At 38.2% G+C, this 17,996-nt stretch overlaps 3 protein-coding genes across 4 annotated transcripts; all 3 read left to right on the top strand.

Annotated features, from left to right (window-relative positions):
* The first annotated feature begins 3,797 nt into the window (after window positions 1–3,797).
* LOC132153010 (sterile alpha motif domain-containing protein 9-like) lies at window positions 3,798–4,988 on the top strand. Its single transcript, XM_059562104.1, has one exon. It carries the CDS (start codon window positions 3,798–3,800, stop codon window positions 4,986–4,988), a length of 1,191 nt encoding a protein of 396 aa, XP_059418087.1.
* Window positions 4,989–5,030: 42 nt separating this feature from the next.
* Window positions 5,031–5,960, top strand: LOC132153017 (sterile alpha motif domain-containing protein 9-like). Its single transcript, XM_059562117.1, has one exon. It carries the CDS (start codon window positions 5,031–5,033, stop codon window positions 5,958–5,960), a length of 930 nt encoding a protein of 309 aa, XP_059418100.1.
* Window positions 5,961–8,944: 2,984 nt separating this feature from the next.
* On the top strand, window positions 8,945–17,623 carry LOC132153006 (ADP-ribosylation factor-binding protein GGA3-like). 2 transcript variants are annotated; one of them, XM_059562091.1, is made up of 17 exons: window positions 8,945–9,200; window positions 9,947–10,031; window positions 10,096–10,168; window positions 10,252–10,350; window positions 10,843–10,966; window positions 11,039–11,142; window positions 11,274–11,354; window positions 11,641–11,778; window positions 12,255–12,336; window positions 12,414–12,530; window positions 12,632–12,883; window positions 13,427–13,500; window positions 13,585–13,736; window positions 13,882–14,171; window positions 14,817–14,986; window positions 15,169–15,279; window positions 17,161–17,623. In XM_059562091.1, the coding sequence occupies exons 1-17, from the start codon at window positions 9,161–9,163 to the stop codon at window positions 17,269–17,271; spliced, it is 2,103 nt and encodes a 700-aa protein (XP_059418074.1). In that variant the 5' UTR covers window positions 8,945–9,160; the 3' UTR covers window positions 17,272–17,623. The 2 variants fall into 2 exon arrangements, with proteins under 2 accessions (XP_059418074.1, XP_059418064.1); XM_059562081.1 differs by having other exon boundaries at window positions 13,879–14,171.
* Window positions 17,624–17,996: the final 373 nt, after the last annotated feature.

The following is a 17,996-nucleotide window of genomic DNA, read 5'->3' as shown; positions in this document are numbered from 1 at the left end:
GCTGCGCTGCAACTACTTTTTCAAAAACTTTAGAGATAGTTGGAAGGATGCTTATTGGTCGATAGTTAGAGACCTGGAGCTTGTCTCCTGACTTGTGTATAGGCTTTACTATAGCTGTTTTCAAGGCTGTAGGGAAGATACTTTCATTTATAGACTGATTTATAACTTTAGCTAGCACTGGCGTTAAAATTTCCTTGTGCTCTTTTAAAAACACAGAATCAATGGCAAAAATGTCTTTAGATTTACTATTATTTAAGTGTAATATTACTTTTAAAACTGTCCCTTCATCTACATGAGATAATCTAATAAATGAATCATCACAATTTAAGTTATATACACAAATTGATTTCGGGAACGTATCTGCCAGATCCCGCACAGAATTTAAAAAATCATCATTAAAATGTGTTGCCACCTCTATATTGTAATTTTGAATAATGCCATTTATTTTAAGCTGTATATGATCATAATTTGTTTTATCTTTTCCAAGTTATTTATCCATACTTTTCCAAAGAAGTTTACCATTGCCTTTTGCATCTTTAATCAGATTTAAATAAAAGTTTGCCTTGGCTTTTCTAAGCTGTGTGGTAACCTTGTTCCTTAGACTTTTATATACATAATGATCAGTGGTCAGTTTTGATGTAAGAAACGTTTTAAGTGCCCGGTCTCTCTGCTTCATTAGATCCCAAAGAGAGCTAACCATGGCAATTTATTTTTATTAGTTTTGTTTCTCTTTAATTCTGTATATTTGCTAAGGGTCTCCTGTAAAGTTAAAGTATTATTGCATGTATACTCACATCCTTTACTGTCTACTTTACACTCCCAATCTACTTAATTTAAATAATTCATCAGTGCAATTTGATTTCTCTTTGGAATAGGAAAAAAATTATTTTGATTATTTGCTGTTTTTCCCTGTACCTGGATTTATTTTTCTAGCAACTAGAGTAAGGTTGTGATCTGACAAACCGGTTATTAAATTATATCCTTAAAGGGTAAGTTCACCCAAAAATAAAAATGTCATGCCGGATCCGTTTTTCTGTTGTTGTGATTTAATCTGAACAGAAACAGCGTATCGGCGTGACGCAGCTGACACAAAATGTCCAGTCCAGTCGATATTCTACAAAAGGGAGGCAGGGTGAAACAGAGGAGACAAATTGTTGAATAAAATCAATCATCCTTTAATTTATTTGTATTTTTGGTCCTGACGAAAAGAACCTGAGAGAACCAAACTACAAGTATAAACTCTGAAATCACCCAAAACATTTGAGTTAGAGATGTCTACATTTTTACAGTGTAGGGGTGGAGTTAGTAGTGTTACGGCCCCGGACAAGGTCAGAACCGCAACATAAATGACACCACAATGATTAGCTGTTACTCTTTATTCTCTTAGTTGATGTTTGGATCAATCTGATGCTGTAGCAATTTAGTAGAGTACAAACAATCACAAAATACATGAAGAAACTGAGGCAAATGTTCAAGGGTGAGCAAATGCCAAAACAATAAACAAAACAGCTCTAACTTCCCATTAAGAAACTAACTTCCCTGTGCATCCAAAATAAAGAAACCAAAATACAACAATCTCACCTCACTCCTTACCTATCCAAAAACAGGAGGAAAAGGGTAATGGCTGAATGGCCTACAAAAACAAAGGCACTCACCCCCTACTGCCTCATGTGTGGGATAACAAGCAAACACTGAACTGCTGGGGTTCAAGTCATAAAGCTCTCCAAAAAAAAGCATGGGATTAACAGCACTCTGTTAATTACTTAAGATCTAACAGCAATTTCACCACCACTAAACACACAGGAGACAGCATGTCCAAACAAAGAGATGCGCACATGGCTCATGGCTCAAGGCTCATGGCTCATGGCTCATGGCTCAAGGCTCAAGGCTCATGGCTCATGGCTCATGGCTCATGGCTCATGGCTCATGGCTCATGGCTCATGGCTCATGGCTGACAACAACAAAGGTGAGAGCAAAAAGGGAGAGCGCCCTTCAGTGAGATCCAGGGGAATTTATAGTACCGGTCCCGTCTCTGGTCCAACCACTGGCACTCCCTCATTAAGCCTTGGACCAATCCTGTTAGAGAGGAGACAACAAGGAACACATCCACAGTATGCGATACGTCCTGGGGCCCGTTCTTCGTACGTTGCTTATTACATCCGAGATCAAATGACACATCCAAGATGATATCATCGTGCTAATCATGATCCGGCTAATTGGGTTCTTCGAACACACCTGTTGTGTATGATTAGTATCGCTGGATTGAGTTATCTGAGATAATTGCGCGTTCATGTGTTGTCTTAAAAGGGGATATGTATTGATACTCGAAACCATGATCAGCAGTGCAGCGATTGGCTGGTGGCAAGAAGGCAATGTAATGATGTCATATAATTTAAAACGACACCTGACGAAAAACTTTCTGGCAAATTTCTGGGCTTTTGGGGCCCGTTCTTCGTACGTCCCTAACTCAGTTAGCTGGATTTGAATGTTGACGATTTGGCGTGATCTTGGATCGTTTGGTTCTTCGAAGCTCATCCCGGAGCTGCTGTCATAGCAACAGGTCCGTAAGCTTAAACCTGCTCGGGAGCAGCTTATTTCATGTAAACCGGATTAGATCGCTTCTTTTCAACCAGAACTGATACTCAAAATATGTCTGATACCACCGCTACTTTATTTCAAGAGTATCGTACTGATCCAGGGACAATAATTTAAAATAATAATCATTAAAAAAATTATTTAAAAATAATATAAAAATGCTGTGTAGTCCATAACAGCCTACTATAGACAGCCAGTTTTACTCACTGAAATATTTATTTGTCATAAAAGTATTACTTCATAATAGTATTAGAGTCTTACACACATTCTATACAGATAATAGAGTCGTGCATTATTTTGTGTGATGACTGCTATTATAAGAGTGGCTTGATGGAGTGCAGGAGATGCAGATAACATGATATTGACCCTTAAGAAACTTTCATTAATGCTGTCATGTAACAAATCTGTCCAAATATAAAATGAATTGAATAGATAATTTCTACACTGAAATAAAAATGTAAAGTGACAATGAAACGTCATACACCTACTGGAAGGATCTCATTGAGGGCAGATATGTGTTGACATCTCAACAAGATGCATTTATGAACTGAGTTTTGCTGAGGTCAATGGCACCGTGCTCAGTCTGTGGTCAGAGAATCGCAAATCAAGCCGCTTTTTGCCTTGTGGTGGTGGCAGTAATGTTGTGCTCTCAAAGAAAACAGAGGACTCGTTAGAAACGCTTAGTATTCTTTGTGTGAACCAATGTGATGGAGGAAATGAGGACAAACGAAAGCATGAGGAGATATTTTACAAGGGAGGGAAGGTGTGTTGGTGGAACTTTTACTTCTCAGAACAGCCTGGTTCAATGCCATTCATCAAACGAGACAAATTTAGCTACATAATCAATACTATTATTCCAGACATATGCAGTCGGAAGAGAGTGTGTGAGTTTTTCAGCATTTTCCATCTTCCAGGCTGTGGTGGCACTACACTAGCCATGCATGTTTTATGGACACTCAAAGATAAATTCCGTTGTGCAGTTCTGGAAGACACGACACATGATTATACTCTCATAGCTGAACACGTAGTACAGCTTCTAACATATGAGACAAAAGAGAAACCCACACAACTTCCTGTTTTGCTCATGATCGATGATTTCCAAGACATCTCTGATGTAAAAAAAACTCCAACTTCAGATTGAGGAGGAATGGTTAGAACAAAAAAAAACAACAACGTCTCCACGGGTCATAATTGTCAACTGCATGAGAGCTGAATCCAGTGAACAGACTGATGATGCAGTTTTCATTGGAAACAAATTATCTGAGAAGGAACAGGAACTGTTTGAGGAAAAGCTAAAGGAGTTTAAGAGGACCAACACAAACACTAAAACATTTTATGGCTTCATGATTCTGAAGAATAACTTTTCACCTAAGTATATTCAGGGTATTGTGAAAAATACCCTGAAGGGTTTTAACTTTCAAGACAAAAATGCTCAACTTTTTGCTGTTCTTGTCCTTTTGCATGTCTACTGCAAGAATGCATTGCTGTCAGTCTCTACATGTGAAGAGTTCCTTGGTCTGCAAACAAAACCATATTTTGAACCCTCCAAGGTCGAAGATGGATTTGAGCGGTTTTCCAATCTTTTGACAAGATGCACAGTCAATTCGAAAGTAAGCTTTGAGGGTGTGATGGTGATTCACTACAGCATAGCTCAACACTGTTTGAAAGAACTTTCAATTTTTTCTTCCAAAGTGACAAAGGCAGAAATCACTAACCTTCTGCTCACAACAGACTCATTTTATGAGTATGCTCTGGGAAAACAAAAATTAATGCAGGATGTTCACAACATGCTGGTGAGGAGGCAGTTGGCTGAGGCTAAAGGCTCACTTTTTTCTCCTCTCATCCAAGATATAATGAAAGAGACCCCAGGGAAGGAAGAACTTATTCTACAGAATGCAGCAAAGTGCTACAGGAAAGATGCAGTAATATTCCAGCTCCTCGCCAGGTACTATTACATCAAAAAATCAGACTTTACCACAGCCATGAATTGGGCAAGGAAGGCCAAAGGTCTTTCAAAAGACAACTCATACATATGTGATACAGTGTCACAGGTACTTGTACGTGAGCTCAAGAATGAGGTTCACAAAGACAAAGATGATCCCATCAAGCCAGACAGTCTTGAAAAGTACCTTACATTGGCTAAGTCTGCAGGAGAAGCTTGCAAAGAAACACAACAAACTGCAAACAAAGAGGCAATGACTCGATCGCAAAGACAAAAGGATTATAATACCTACAACACCGCTGGCCATCTTGGTGAACTTCAAACTGCAGCTATTATCATACAAATTCTGCAAAAGACACCACTGTTTAACTGCCTTGGTGAAGTGCTATCAGGTAAAATTACCTTTGAAGATCTGCCAATGATGAATGATGAACTCAAGCAATATTCCTAAGTATTGCAGAAGCATAAGAGCTATCTTCTTCAACTAAAGGGCATGATGAAGAATAATTGTAATTTTCTTGACAATTTTTTTGTCAATTTAGTACCTTTTTTTGCAGAGGAAGACAAACAAAAAGAGCTGACAAAGCCCAAGGTTTCCAGGTACTTTCAACAGTACACTGACCTCTTTGGCAAAATAAATTGGAGTGAGCTGGTCAACAATGAGCTCATGAACCACATGGTTAAAATTGAGCAGACGCGCCAATGTCTGGAGAGGAACAACGGTGATTCCTATACTGGGCTTCTGGAATATTTATATAAAGAAGACTCTGCATCAACTCTTGAAGAGATCATCCAGCAGTATGATTTCATTCTGAAGTGGAAAGAGGCCAGACACTTGAGGGACGCTATCAACTTCATCTATGCCAATGTAATTCTGGCCAACATAAACCCTGAATCTCAGTATATCATTCCCTACCAAGACCTTCGCAACTTACTAATTAAAATAATCGACCAGCCTACACCCTTCAGTGAGATCTTGCCATTGCACTACATCACAGTTTTATTGTTACGGAAAGAGGAGGACTGTACATTACCACCTTTTGTGTCACAAATGAAGCTGTCATATTTACAAGACCTGAGACCTGTGTCTAATGGAAAGAGAGCAGCTGTCCATTTTTACTTAGGGAAAGACAAAGGATACGGTGGCCTGATTTCTCATAGGGATATAAACCACTGTTTAGGATCTGAGCAGAATATCTCAACTAAATGGAATGATGAAAAAATGTGGAAGCGAGTGAGAGACTGTGAGAAACTTTACAGAGTTTCTGGTCAAATTTGTGGTGGTTTTATCAGTGCTTTAGATGTGAAGGTCGATCCAATGTTCAGAAGCCAGTTACCTAAAGAATCTGACAGAAGAGTGTCATTCTTCATCGGATTCTCAATGAATGGACCAGTTGCACTTGACATAGACTTTGAGTCATAAGGTTCACAAGCCTGATCAAATGGATCTGACTTATGGAATGATATTCCGGACTTTATTCAAAAGGAATTGCAAATTGTATTTGCAATTGCGTTTTCAATTTGTGGACGAATAAAATGTGAAATAATCCAAACGCAAATGCAAATAGCGCATTACCGTTTGCATTTTCTACACGGAAACATGTCAATCAAGTGACAGGGGTGGGACCATTCTATTGGGCATGTTTGCATTGGGAAGTGACGTCACTCACAGTCAACGGTAATAAATAATTATTAATTAATTTGTGTGGACTTTGTCATCTAAATACTTAATAACCAATAAGGTTAAGGATGTTTCTTACAAATTACTTCATCTTTTCTATCCTGTGAAGCTTTACTTAAAAAAGATGTTTCCTGATATTGACACTTCATGTTCTTTTTGTGTTGCTGAACACGAATCCATTTCTCATCTCTTCTGGGAATGCAAATATACAAGTCTGTTCTGGAAGAATTTTTGTATCTTTGATCATACTAAAATGTACCATTTTTTTACTATGGTAAATATGAGTTAACGATAGTGTTTATAATTAAACCACAGTGGCCACAAATGTACAGTTGTCTGAGACGTTATGAAATGTTCTTTAACATCATGAACCATAAAATGTAGTCAGTGTTCTGCTATGGTTTATTTTCATAATAGGTAAACACAGGTCACAAGTTAACACGGTCACATTTCCTTGATTCAGCAGCTGCACGATGTGGAGCCGAGAGTCCTGTCTTGAATTTAGAGATCTGGAGCTGTTTCGGAGTAGATCGGTAGCTCAGTGGTTCGTGACTGTTGTCTCACGGGGTGACGTCTTTTAGCGCGTATTTTTTTGTTTATCCTACTTACTTCAGCCATCAAATGGGCGATCATACTAATAACTTGTAATCTTTACAAGAATATCTGAATCATGCATGAGCAAGTCTGCGTTTATTAAACACTTAATATCGCGTCAGTTTGTGCTTTCAGAATCGCCGAATCTACTGCCGTCGTTCCAGCACATCTGCAGCGGAGACCTGAACCAGGAAGCTGGTCACCAGATAACACGGTAACCAGTTAAACCATAACACCGGGAAGATTAGGCAAATAGACTGGTGATGTAGGTCTGCGCGCGTTTCTCAAGACAAAGTACGCTGATTTCGGACTTGCATCCTCAGTAGTTCAGACTTTGTGCATTCGACTCGGGAGTGTGATGTCAACATGTCAGCTCGCCTTGAGTACTGCAATTTTCCTCACTGTATATTTACAATAACACGAAAAAGGATATGAAATACCACTGCCTCCTTTCATTTTTCATTTAAACACAATAATGGCAGCAGAAATGTACTTAGTTCAGGGAAATGTGTATATATACAATCATTACAAATGAAACTAAATATTATATCAGTTGCCTCTTTTATTACCGTCGACTGTGAGTGACGTCACTTCCCAATGCAAACACGGCCAATAAAATGGCCCCACCCCTGTCACTTGATTGACAGGTTTCCGTGTAGACGTTGGAAATTCAAATGCAAAAGGTATTGCGATTCCATTTGAGTTTTGGCAGTTTACATGCACAGTGCAGAGAGAGTGAAAAGGCAAAGGTGGTAATTAATATTGCTATTTAAATATGAGAGGCTCATAGCTCCTAAGATATGGAAAACACAATTGCAAACGACTTTGCATTTCTATTTTAAATTCACGAAAATGCAAATGGTAATGCGCGATTTGCATTTGCGTTTGGATTATGTCACATTTTATGCGTCCACAAATTGAAAACGCAATTGCAAATACAATTTGCTATTCCTTTTGAATAATGTCCGGAATATCATTCCATATTGTGGAATGATGACCGGAGGAATATGAATGAGAAATATTTATAGATTTACAGTTTAAAACTAAGACACTCAAGTCAAAGGAACTTGTGAGCCCAATCTTGTAGCTATTTTTGATTTGCCCCGCTATTATATCTTACATCATTTAATCAATCTTTTAATCAGTAATGTTGCATGTTTTTGTAGCTACTTTGTTCCAGCTAAAATATTTTAGTCTATTTGTGTTTGATGTGAACTTCATAAAGGTTGTGACTGCATTATGTGAGAAGCGACATTGTACATTGACATCCAGAGGGCAAACATGCACCTGTGTTGTTTTTCACCGATGATTTACATGTATTTTGAATGATGCTTTGCATTGTGTAGAAGGAAATGCTTGTAAACTTAACATAAGTACAGGTAATTTTCTGCCAGGACATTATCTGTTTTTCTACAAATTTTTTTCTTCTTCTTACAGTGTACATTTGTATTTTAATAAGCCTCATTTTGCAACTCTGCAAGGCAGCATGTTTTTCAGTAGTTGGACGTTCAAAGAACTAAATATATTAAGGTCTTCAAGGTCACACAGCACTGTTAAGAATAGCCCATTCCTTTTGCTTGTGATCATAACATTTTTTTAATATGGGCTATATCTTTTAAGACAAAGGTTATCTAATACACTTATACCTTCACTTCCTTTCCCAGCTCCTGCGCAGCATTTAATCATGTCAAGTCTAAATATGTGTATTGCTTTTCAGAATCATTTCAAAATAACTTTAAAGAAATTAGTGCCTTACACTCCATGCTGGGTAAAAAAAAAAAAAGTAATTCACTGTAGACTTACTGCAAATTAGTTAACATTCTTTAAAATAATGCAATACAATATTTGTGTTTTCTCATCTATTGTCGAACGAAAGTCTGTAAGTTTATATTACCAGAATATCTACTACAACTAAGATATCTTACTGTATATGAAATAACTGAATAAAGTTAATAGTCCAACTGCTTTGTTAGAACTGTTTTTGCAAGAATTCTCTTCTCCTCGTTCCAAATCGTTCCTTTGAAACAACAATAGCACTTTAAAGATTTTAGTTTCACTTTTATTTTGTAATCCTTCAAAACTCGTCCTGTTAGTGACTTTTATTTTGTAATCACCAGATGCGTCTGAATCGAGATGCCAAGGACCTACATACAGGCAGCTGATGATACTGCCGGCTGAAGCGCTATCCATTTAAAAACATAAACAAAGCAGTATTTTGCCGCTGCGTACAAGCTCGGATGGAACAGATGATGTTTACTTCTAACATAGTCAGTTTAATTTGAAGAATGTCTGTGCTATTTAAGGAGGAAATGTGTGGATTTATGGAGTCAAAGCGTTAAATAAGGATCATGGCGTTTCCGGAGGGAGAATCACTGGAATCCTGGCTCAGTACGTGCATTATTATCAGTGGCATTTCATAATTGGTGTGTTATGTCTTCAATGCATGCATTAATACCGACGCGTCTGACGTTCTTGTTCGGCGGAATTTCAAATCATACTATAATGAAGATCAGCTCTTGAATATTATTCATCTCATATTGACGTTGCCTGGTAACCTTCTCGGGACGTCCAATTATGATTAATAAATAATTTTAAATAGCCAAGACTTCATCATAGTAGGATTCGTTGATTCGCCAGCGTCTGCCAATCAGATATGCCCAGTGTATGAACGACACGTCTCATAATTAATATTCATGAGCCAAGCCTTCTCAATAGTATGATTTATAAATTCAAAATGCATTTTGATCGTCCAGATTAAATGTTCGTGTTTAGCTTCATGTATGAGTTCAGACCCAGAGCTTCAGGATTTACAACTGCAATTACTAATTCATTACTTATCAAATTAAATGATTTTATCCAGGGTGTCAAATATTACACTAAACATCATAATATAAATGTTTTTTTGGACATGCACAATGAGCATGACATGTAAATACAGTTGCACATGAGTATGCTAATATTATACAAAAAAAAGAGGTTTTTGTAAAGGACGATGACTTTATTTTATTTTTTTCTTGAAATCAGTGATGGTAATATTGATGTGCCTCCCTGTGATTGGCCCTTACACTGTTGTGCCAGTGTATCACAGACGCGGCTGATTGTTTGGTCCTTACGATGTTGTGTGTCCTCCACAGACAAAGCCACACACCCGACCAATCGGCAGGAGGACTGGGAATACATAATTGGGTTTTGTGACCAGATCAATAAGGAGTTGGAAGGGTAAGCATCCGCAATCCAACATGAGTGAAAACTACAGGATTCTCTTCTCTAACTGTGTTTGTAGTCCTCAGATTGCTGTGAGACTTCTGGTTCACAAAATCCATTCTCAAGAGTGGGAAGCCCTTCAAGCTCTGACGGTGAGCGATTGCTGCTTTATTATGAGTTTCTTTACAGATGATATAATGTTTACATGATGTCTGATGGTTTTGTGTCTCTGAAGGTACTAGAGGCTTGTATGAAGAACTGTGGGCGAAGATTTCACAACGAAATATCCAGATATAGGTTTTTAAATGAGCTGATTAAAGTGGTTTCGCCCAAGGTTAGTGGTTTTTCTGTTATGACTTTTGTATGTTGACCCATAAGTTAGCATCACCCTGGTTCCCTCAATAGAAAGCCAATAGGATTTTTTTTTTCTATTGCTTTTGGATTAAGAAAATAAACTCTGTGGCCTCCAAAGCTTAAAGATTCTTGCACATATTGTTCGTCATGATAATCTTAACACACTAACACAACTTTTATGAATTTTGAGCCTAAATGCAATACTTAAAAGTAAAAAAAAATCTAAACATAGGCTATAAATGAACTACACCATGATTGCACAGCTTCAACATCACCAACGTTTGGTTAAACTCTTTCAGTCTTTATTTAAAAACGTTTCCTAAGAAAGGTTGAGTTGCAAGAGTGTGATTATTAACCAGGAACCCACTGAATTCAAGACGATGGAACCAGATCTTGTTTCTGATTTTAGGACTCATTTATGTGTACCTTATATACATAATTGACTAATATGTTTAAAAACGTTGTGTTTCAGTATATGGGGGACAGTGTTTCTGACAAGGTGAAGAATAAGATCATTGAGATGTTGTACAGCTGGACGGTGGTGTTTCCCAATGAGGCCAAGATCGCAGATGCGTACCAGACACTCAAGAGACAAGGTGAGATGTTATGAGTGAACTTTCTCTGGAGTGTCATGAGCGGCTGTCTGATTCGATGGGCGTTTTCTTTAGGACTTGTGACGTCAGACCCAGAACTGACAGTGGACAAATCCCTGATCCCGTCCCCTCCGACACGACCCAAAAACCCAGTGTTTGACAATGAGGACATGGGGAAGGTGAGACACCTGATGGCATAATTTCCTGTGCATGCAAAATCTGAATTTAAATATGCGATTTGGAGGTTTAACTCAATGTGTTTTCCGTTTATGAAACTAAGAAAATGTGTTGTTCTGTGATTTGATGGCAGTTGTTGGCTGAACTTCTGAGGAGCAAAAACCCAGAAGATCTTCAGGAGGCCAACAGACTGATCAAAAACATGGTGAAGGAGGTGAGAGGATCTAAAATGTTTTAAAATAATGCATTTTAACAAATATTTATTAATTCCTTTATAAATGTCTGGTTTACAAAACAAGACATTTACTAATAAAGTAAATATTCAAATCTGATTTCATGTTGACCCTAATGGTTCAAGGGGTGGTTGCATCGATGGTGGCTCTTGTATAAACTGTATTGATGTCAGATCATAATTACAATATTTTTCAGATTTACACACTGATTCTGGATCAGGTGTGGCATAATTGATGTGACAGACTGAATTTGTGTTGTGCATGCAGGATGAGGCACGAGTGCAGAAAATGGCCAAACGCAACAATACGCTGGAGGAAGTGAACAACAACGTCAAGCTCCTGAGCGAGATGCTGGGTCACTACGACAGAGACCGATCGTCCGACGCTGACCGTGAGCTCATCAAGGTGAGATCATATCTGACAGCAATCAATGTTTATCAAATGTGCAGACCGAGAAAGTTTAAAGAAATGGCACTTGAGTTTCTAAGCATCAGGTGGTTAAGTTAGTGTGTTGCGGGAATCTAGTTTGATCATAAATCTCCACCAGCTTAGCCCTATTTCAAGTGTTTCTGCTGTAATTATGACAAGGCTGCTTGTTTTCAACTTATTAACAGTATTTATTAATAAAAAACTGGTGGTATTAAGGTAAAAAGAACTGTATTTTCTTCAATACAAAAATATTCAGTGTGGGAAAAACATTTTTCAGTTTACATCTTGACATTGTGCTTGTAGCATTTTTATTTAGATTGTTTTAACATATTAATAATTCACTACTTTAAATACTACAGCAGCCTCAACCCAGCAACTGGCTGCCTATCATATAATTAACTTGATGTAACCATGACAGCAGCACTCACATGTGACCTGCCGTGTATGTTCAGGAGCTGTATGAGCGCTGTGATAAACTACGACGCACCGCATTCAAACTGGCCACTGAGGCAGAGGACAACGACTCCAGTCTGGGTAAACAACATGATGCTCCGCTTTACTCTCAGAGGATTGTTTATTTGAAATGTTTAGCATTTTTCTGCTTCCTGTAGGGGACATTCTCAAGGCAAACGATGATCTGTCCAGAGTAATCAGCTCTTATAAACGAATCGTAGAAGGACAGGCGGATGACGGCGAGGGTGAAGATCTCAGACTGGCTGCTAGTGAAGGTGACGTCACTTCAGGGATCATCTGTAGATCTTCCCTCAGCAGCAATATTTTGATAATCCAATACATCATATTATCTTCATGATGTTTCTTGTCTTCTCAGGATGTGAGACCACGGGCACATTGATTGATCTGGCTGGACTGGATGAACCTTCCTCTCCCCCGATCGTTGCTCCTCCTCCTCTTCCTCCTGAGGTCCCGTCAGCCAATCCCACGGCCTCGCCCATCCCCGTGCTGCCGCCTCCTCCTCGCCGATTGGCCGGCGCTCATGGCAGTCAGACGAGCAGCCCCAATCACAAACCGCCTGAGCAGCAGACCTCCCTCTCCCTGCTGGACGATGAACTCTTGTCTCTCGGTGAGAAATCTCTTTTAAATTGTTGTAACACTGTCTGGTGATGCATACCATAGAAATAGGCGAAGAGAGGTCACATAGTACCCCACATGAATGTGTAATTCACTGTTAAGCCTTTTTATAAAATGGCATCGACAGTAATATAAGATGCTTATTAAATAAATAAATAATATTAATAAAATATTTATTTTTATTAACATGAATGTTTTTGAAAACGAAACATTTTTGATACTATACAATAATATATTTGTTATTTAGCATATGAAATCAATACTTGGGAAATACAAGTTGTAATTGATTAAATAATTGCTACAATTCTAATAATTATTATTATTTTTAATAATGTTTTTAAAACGGTTTGAAAGCTTTTGTTAATAATAATATTTTTAGTAGTAGTAGTAATAATATTAAAATAAAATATTGTTACTTAAAAGTATGAAATATACAAAAAATGTATGACTGATATTAATTTATATTAAGAAGTTTGAAGTATGAAATGTTATTTATTGTTATTTATAACACGCATAAATCTTATCTTGCTCTCAGGACTGAATGATCCTCCCTCTGTGCCAAACAGACCGAAGTTGGATGAACCATCTGGTCAGTGGACATCCTTACAGGTAGGACACACAAACCCACTGGACTTACAGACGTGAACAGAGATGACTCAATCTCTCATTTTTTGGTTGGTCTCTTGCTGTCAGGCTCCTGATCCGGGCCTGGACCTGTTTGGGAGCATCTCTGCTCCGAGCGCCGTCTTTCCGACAACACACACACCTGCGCAGACCTCACACACACCAGCTGTCAGTCAGGGGCTGCAGGATCTCTCCATGCTGGACTTTGGAGGTGGAAAGAGGTACAGTTCTGCTCTTCCAGCACCTCAAAGCAACCTAATGTGGTTTGCACATGCAGATCGTTTCTTATCAGTCACTTATGTGGGTCCACCTATGTAGACAGCTTGTTTGAGTAATTAAATGAGGTTTTATTCTGTCTCTCAGTAGTGGTTCTGGTCTGACTGGCATCGCTGGAGGTACTTTTGGTATTTCTGGAGGTGTAATGTGCCCCACAGCCGCCCCTCTTCAGTCCATTAGCCCGTTTGTGAGTGCGGCGGTGCCTGGTTCGCCCGCTGGGGCTCGGGCTCGGGCTCAGGCGGTGACGGGCGGCTCAGCTCCAGGCAGCCCTTTCTTTCAGCCCTTCTCATCTCCGTCTCACTCGCTTCAGAGCAGCCCGGCGCGGAGCTCAGAGCCCAGCCTGTCCAACCTGAACGTCCCGCTCGAGTCCATCAGACCCAGTGAGTGACCGCAGCCTCAGTCTGAACAAGAATGTGAAATCTGAACAAGCTGAGAAGCTAAAAAACACTGGTGGCCAATAAACACTAAAATAAAATAAAATAATAAATGTACTTGAAAGTAGTGTCAAAATGTCAGTAAAATTATAAATAATTAAAATCTTAATTCTAACGATCCTTTGTTGGTATTTATATTATAGGCTTAATTTTAAATGTGAGACATTTCATATAGACATAGATATCACAATAAAAGATTTTCATAAGTATATAATTATTTTTAATATAAATATATTAATGTAATATATTATTTATTTATCATTTCTTTCTTTTTTTTTATTAATTTCTTTGGTCTGAAATGTGACCCAGAAAGGCGTTGTGCTTTACAAGTCATACAAAATTAAAATCCTATATTATAATTTATACTACATTTTATACTATATATTATTATTGATATTAAAGGCTTTATGATTGTATATGAAATATACAATCATTATAAATATAATTTTTTTTTTCCTTTTGATTTTGTGAGTGAATTGTGATTTTTTTTTTTTATCCAGAGAGCCAAGGTTTCCATGTGATCCTGCAGCTGACCTGTTTATCTGTTTTAGTTGCTGAGCTGTATCTCAGTGTTTCTGCTTGTGTCCTCAGGTAAAGTCTTACCTGTGACGCTGTATGATAAGGATGGAGTCCGTGTTCTCATGCACTTTGCGATGGATTGTCCATCGGGTCGACCGGACGTCCTGGTCATGGTGGTGTCGTTGATCAACACAGCACCGTTACCCGTGCGAAACATAGTGCTGCAAGCAGCTGTGCCCAAGGTACAAACTCCTCCACTGCCAACACAGATTTACACAGAGTTTACATGATTCGTTCATTTAAATCAGTACTTTAATGATTCATCTGAACCAATTCACAACATTTCTTTTACTATAAAATGTGAAATGCCACAGGGATTTCTTGGAAAATGTTTGATGACTTGGTATTGTGTTGTTTGTGGCAGTCTATGCGAGTGAAGCTTCAGCCTCCATCAGGTGCAGAGATCGCACCCTTTAACCCCATCCTGCCCCCCGCATCCATCACTCAGGTCATGCTGCTCGCCAACCCACTCAAGGTAGGAGCTCACACACATCTAATACGTCTTTTATTAGAAAAAAACATAAAATACACTTATAAAATACATACAAGATGATTATTAGTAGGGATGGGTGTTTTCCACAAATATCACATTCGAATATTTGAGCTCACAAAAACGAATATTCGAATATTCGTTTATTAAAATTAAGTTTAATGAGTCAGACGTTATTTTTCAGCAACATCTGTTTTCGTCATTTTGAACAAGCTTACAATAAGCTTGAACATTACACATCGTGTTTTGTAGCTGAAAACCTTTAACAATGCGTGCAAACAAACAAAAGTACAGATTAAAAGCAAAAAAAAAAAAAGTGAACAAAGAAAAAACGTAAAGCAGCCTGCAGCAATTAGGCTATTGTACAGAATGTAGCTTACACTTAACTTTTAAACTGTCAGCAAATCTTTTTTGCTTTTTTTTCTATTGTTTCAAATGTTCTTGTTAAGAAATACGGGCATGTAAACATGATTGGGGGAAAGTCGGCTCCTTAGTCTGTTAACAATAAGGCTGACCGCGGAGAAAACACGCTCTGACGGCACAGACGTTGGCGCGACTCACAAATAACGGTGTGCTAAGCGAATACGTTTTGTGAAGCGATTCGTGTTTTCGTTTCACCACTGAATGGGATCCTCATCTGGTGGAATACATGGCTCCAGCAAGAACTGTTCCCACTCGTCTCGGCTGGACTCTCTGTAATCATCGCTGGAGAACTGGCTCAGCCTTTTCCAACGAGTGGGCATTGCATCTTCTTCATCGTGGCGGCTGCATCCGCACCACTCGCATCAAGGAAAATGTTCTTTTTTTTTTTCTTACTTCTCTCATGTTTTCATCGAGAAACCTGAGATGTTTGTGCCGAGGGTCTAGGGCAGACGCGAGAAGAGGAGTTTTCACTGCATTCTCCAAGTTAGCAGTGTTTATTCGTTGCTTGAGAGATGCTGCAACAATGTTCTTGGATCACTTTCTGTGGTTCTCCACGGCATATTTGAAGTACTAGAAGACCGCAGTTCTTTTAGGGGGCGTTCACATATCGCGTCTTTTGCATGCTCAAGTTCGTTATTTCCAATGTAGGCGCGCGGTATGCGCGCTCATAATGGAACCGACGCGGTCGCGATGCGCACGCGGTGCGACGCGGTCCCGTTTTTTTCCAGGCGCGTCCGAACAGCATCGAGTTAAAAACATCTCAACTTTCAGAATGCCACAAGCACACCACAGGTCATGTGACAAGAACTAAACATTCAGCTTCATCCTTTCCTGTAACAACGTTGAAAGCTCAGCCAAGATGAAGGAACAGCTGATCATAGCTGTATATGGATTGCCATTGTGAAATAAATTTAGTAGCAGAGCTACTGAAAGCGATTTTTTTTTGTGCTGCAAATCCATTTATCCTTTGCTGAAATTCCCGCGTCTTCATGGAGAGAACGCGTCGCCTCAGGAGCGCCTCTGCCCGAGCGCTTTGGAAAGAAGGAGAAAGCGGCACGCATAGCCTTTTCCACGCCTTATTAGGCGCAATATGTGAATGGCCCCTTAATCATTCATTAATTATTTTTTGCTTGCATACACCTTCAAATATGCCGTGGAGAATCACAGAAAGTGACCAAATTAGGTTTTATTGTGAACTTTTTTTTTTCTTTTTTTTTTGCGAAATTCGAATATCATTTTTATTTATCGAATAATTAGAGCAGAACGAATATTCGAATGTTCGACTATCCGTGCACATCCCTAATTATTAGTATTGTAAAATCTTATTATAAAATTCTTTATTTATTGATTTTAATTGTTATTAAATTAAATAGTAATTATTTTATTAAATAAACACAACACTTTGCTTCAGCTCATCATAAAGGTGTTGTGCGTGTGTTTCAGGAGCGTGTGCGTTTGCGCTATAAGCTGGCGTATCTTCTGGGAGAGCGTCAGTATTCGGAGGTTGGAGAACTGGATCAGTTTCCTCCAGCGGACAGATGGGGCTCGCTGTAGATCTCACCCTTTACCTGCTCGAACTCTTTAATGTTCATTCCCAAGGATCATCTTTCATTTGTGCTGTTTATTTATTTTCAATCAGTGTTTTACTGTAGCCTTGTGAAGCAGCATTTGATGCTTGATGTTTTTCGCAAAAATTCAAGCTGGATATTAATACAATAACACGATGTCAGTGACACACATGATGGTCTGAAACGGATGCGTTTGTTTCAGAGATTGGTCTTTTGTGTTCTGCCTATACAGACGTTTACCATGGTAATCATAGTTTCTGTTAAAATACCATAGTAAAACAATAATTAACTGGCACTTTCAACAAAAAGAGTACAAAGTTATGATTAGAAAATGAAATCTATAATTTATGTGAAATAAGTTAATTACTACAAACTTAGCTGAGTGATTTATGTATGAATTAAGGCTATTTATTTTAAAAACTGTTACCAGTGATATTTTAGTATAATTGAGATACTATAATAATTTTTTTATATATATTTTAGAATATTTTTGTATTTTGTGTTTTCATTTACAGTTTTAGTAACTAGTTTTTGTTGTCATTTTTATTACTTCGTTTTTTCATATATGTGTGTGTGTGTGTATATATATATATATATATATATATATATATATATATATATATTGTATTTCATGTTTTTAGTTACTTAAGTACATTAAGTTAAAGTAAGCGAAAATGAGAAATGTATGAAGCGTAGTTAAGTAAAATGTTT

This window comes from Carassius carassius, chromosome 1 (genome assembly GCF_963082965.1).
Source record: "Carassius carassius chromosome 1, fCarCar2.1, whole genome shotgun sequence".
NCBI classification, from domain to species: domain Eukaryota; kingdom Metazoa; phylum Chordata; class Actinopteri; order Cypriniformes; family Cyprinidae; genus Carassius; species Carassius carassius.
This window is presented reverse-complemented; position numbering and strand designations above follow the sequence as displayed.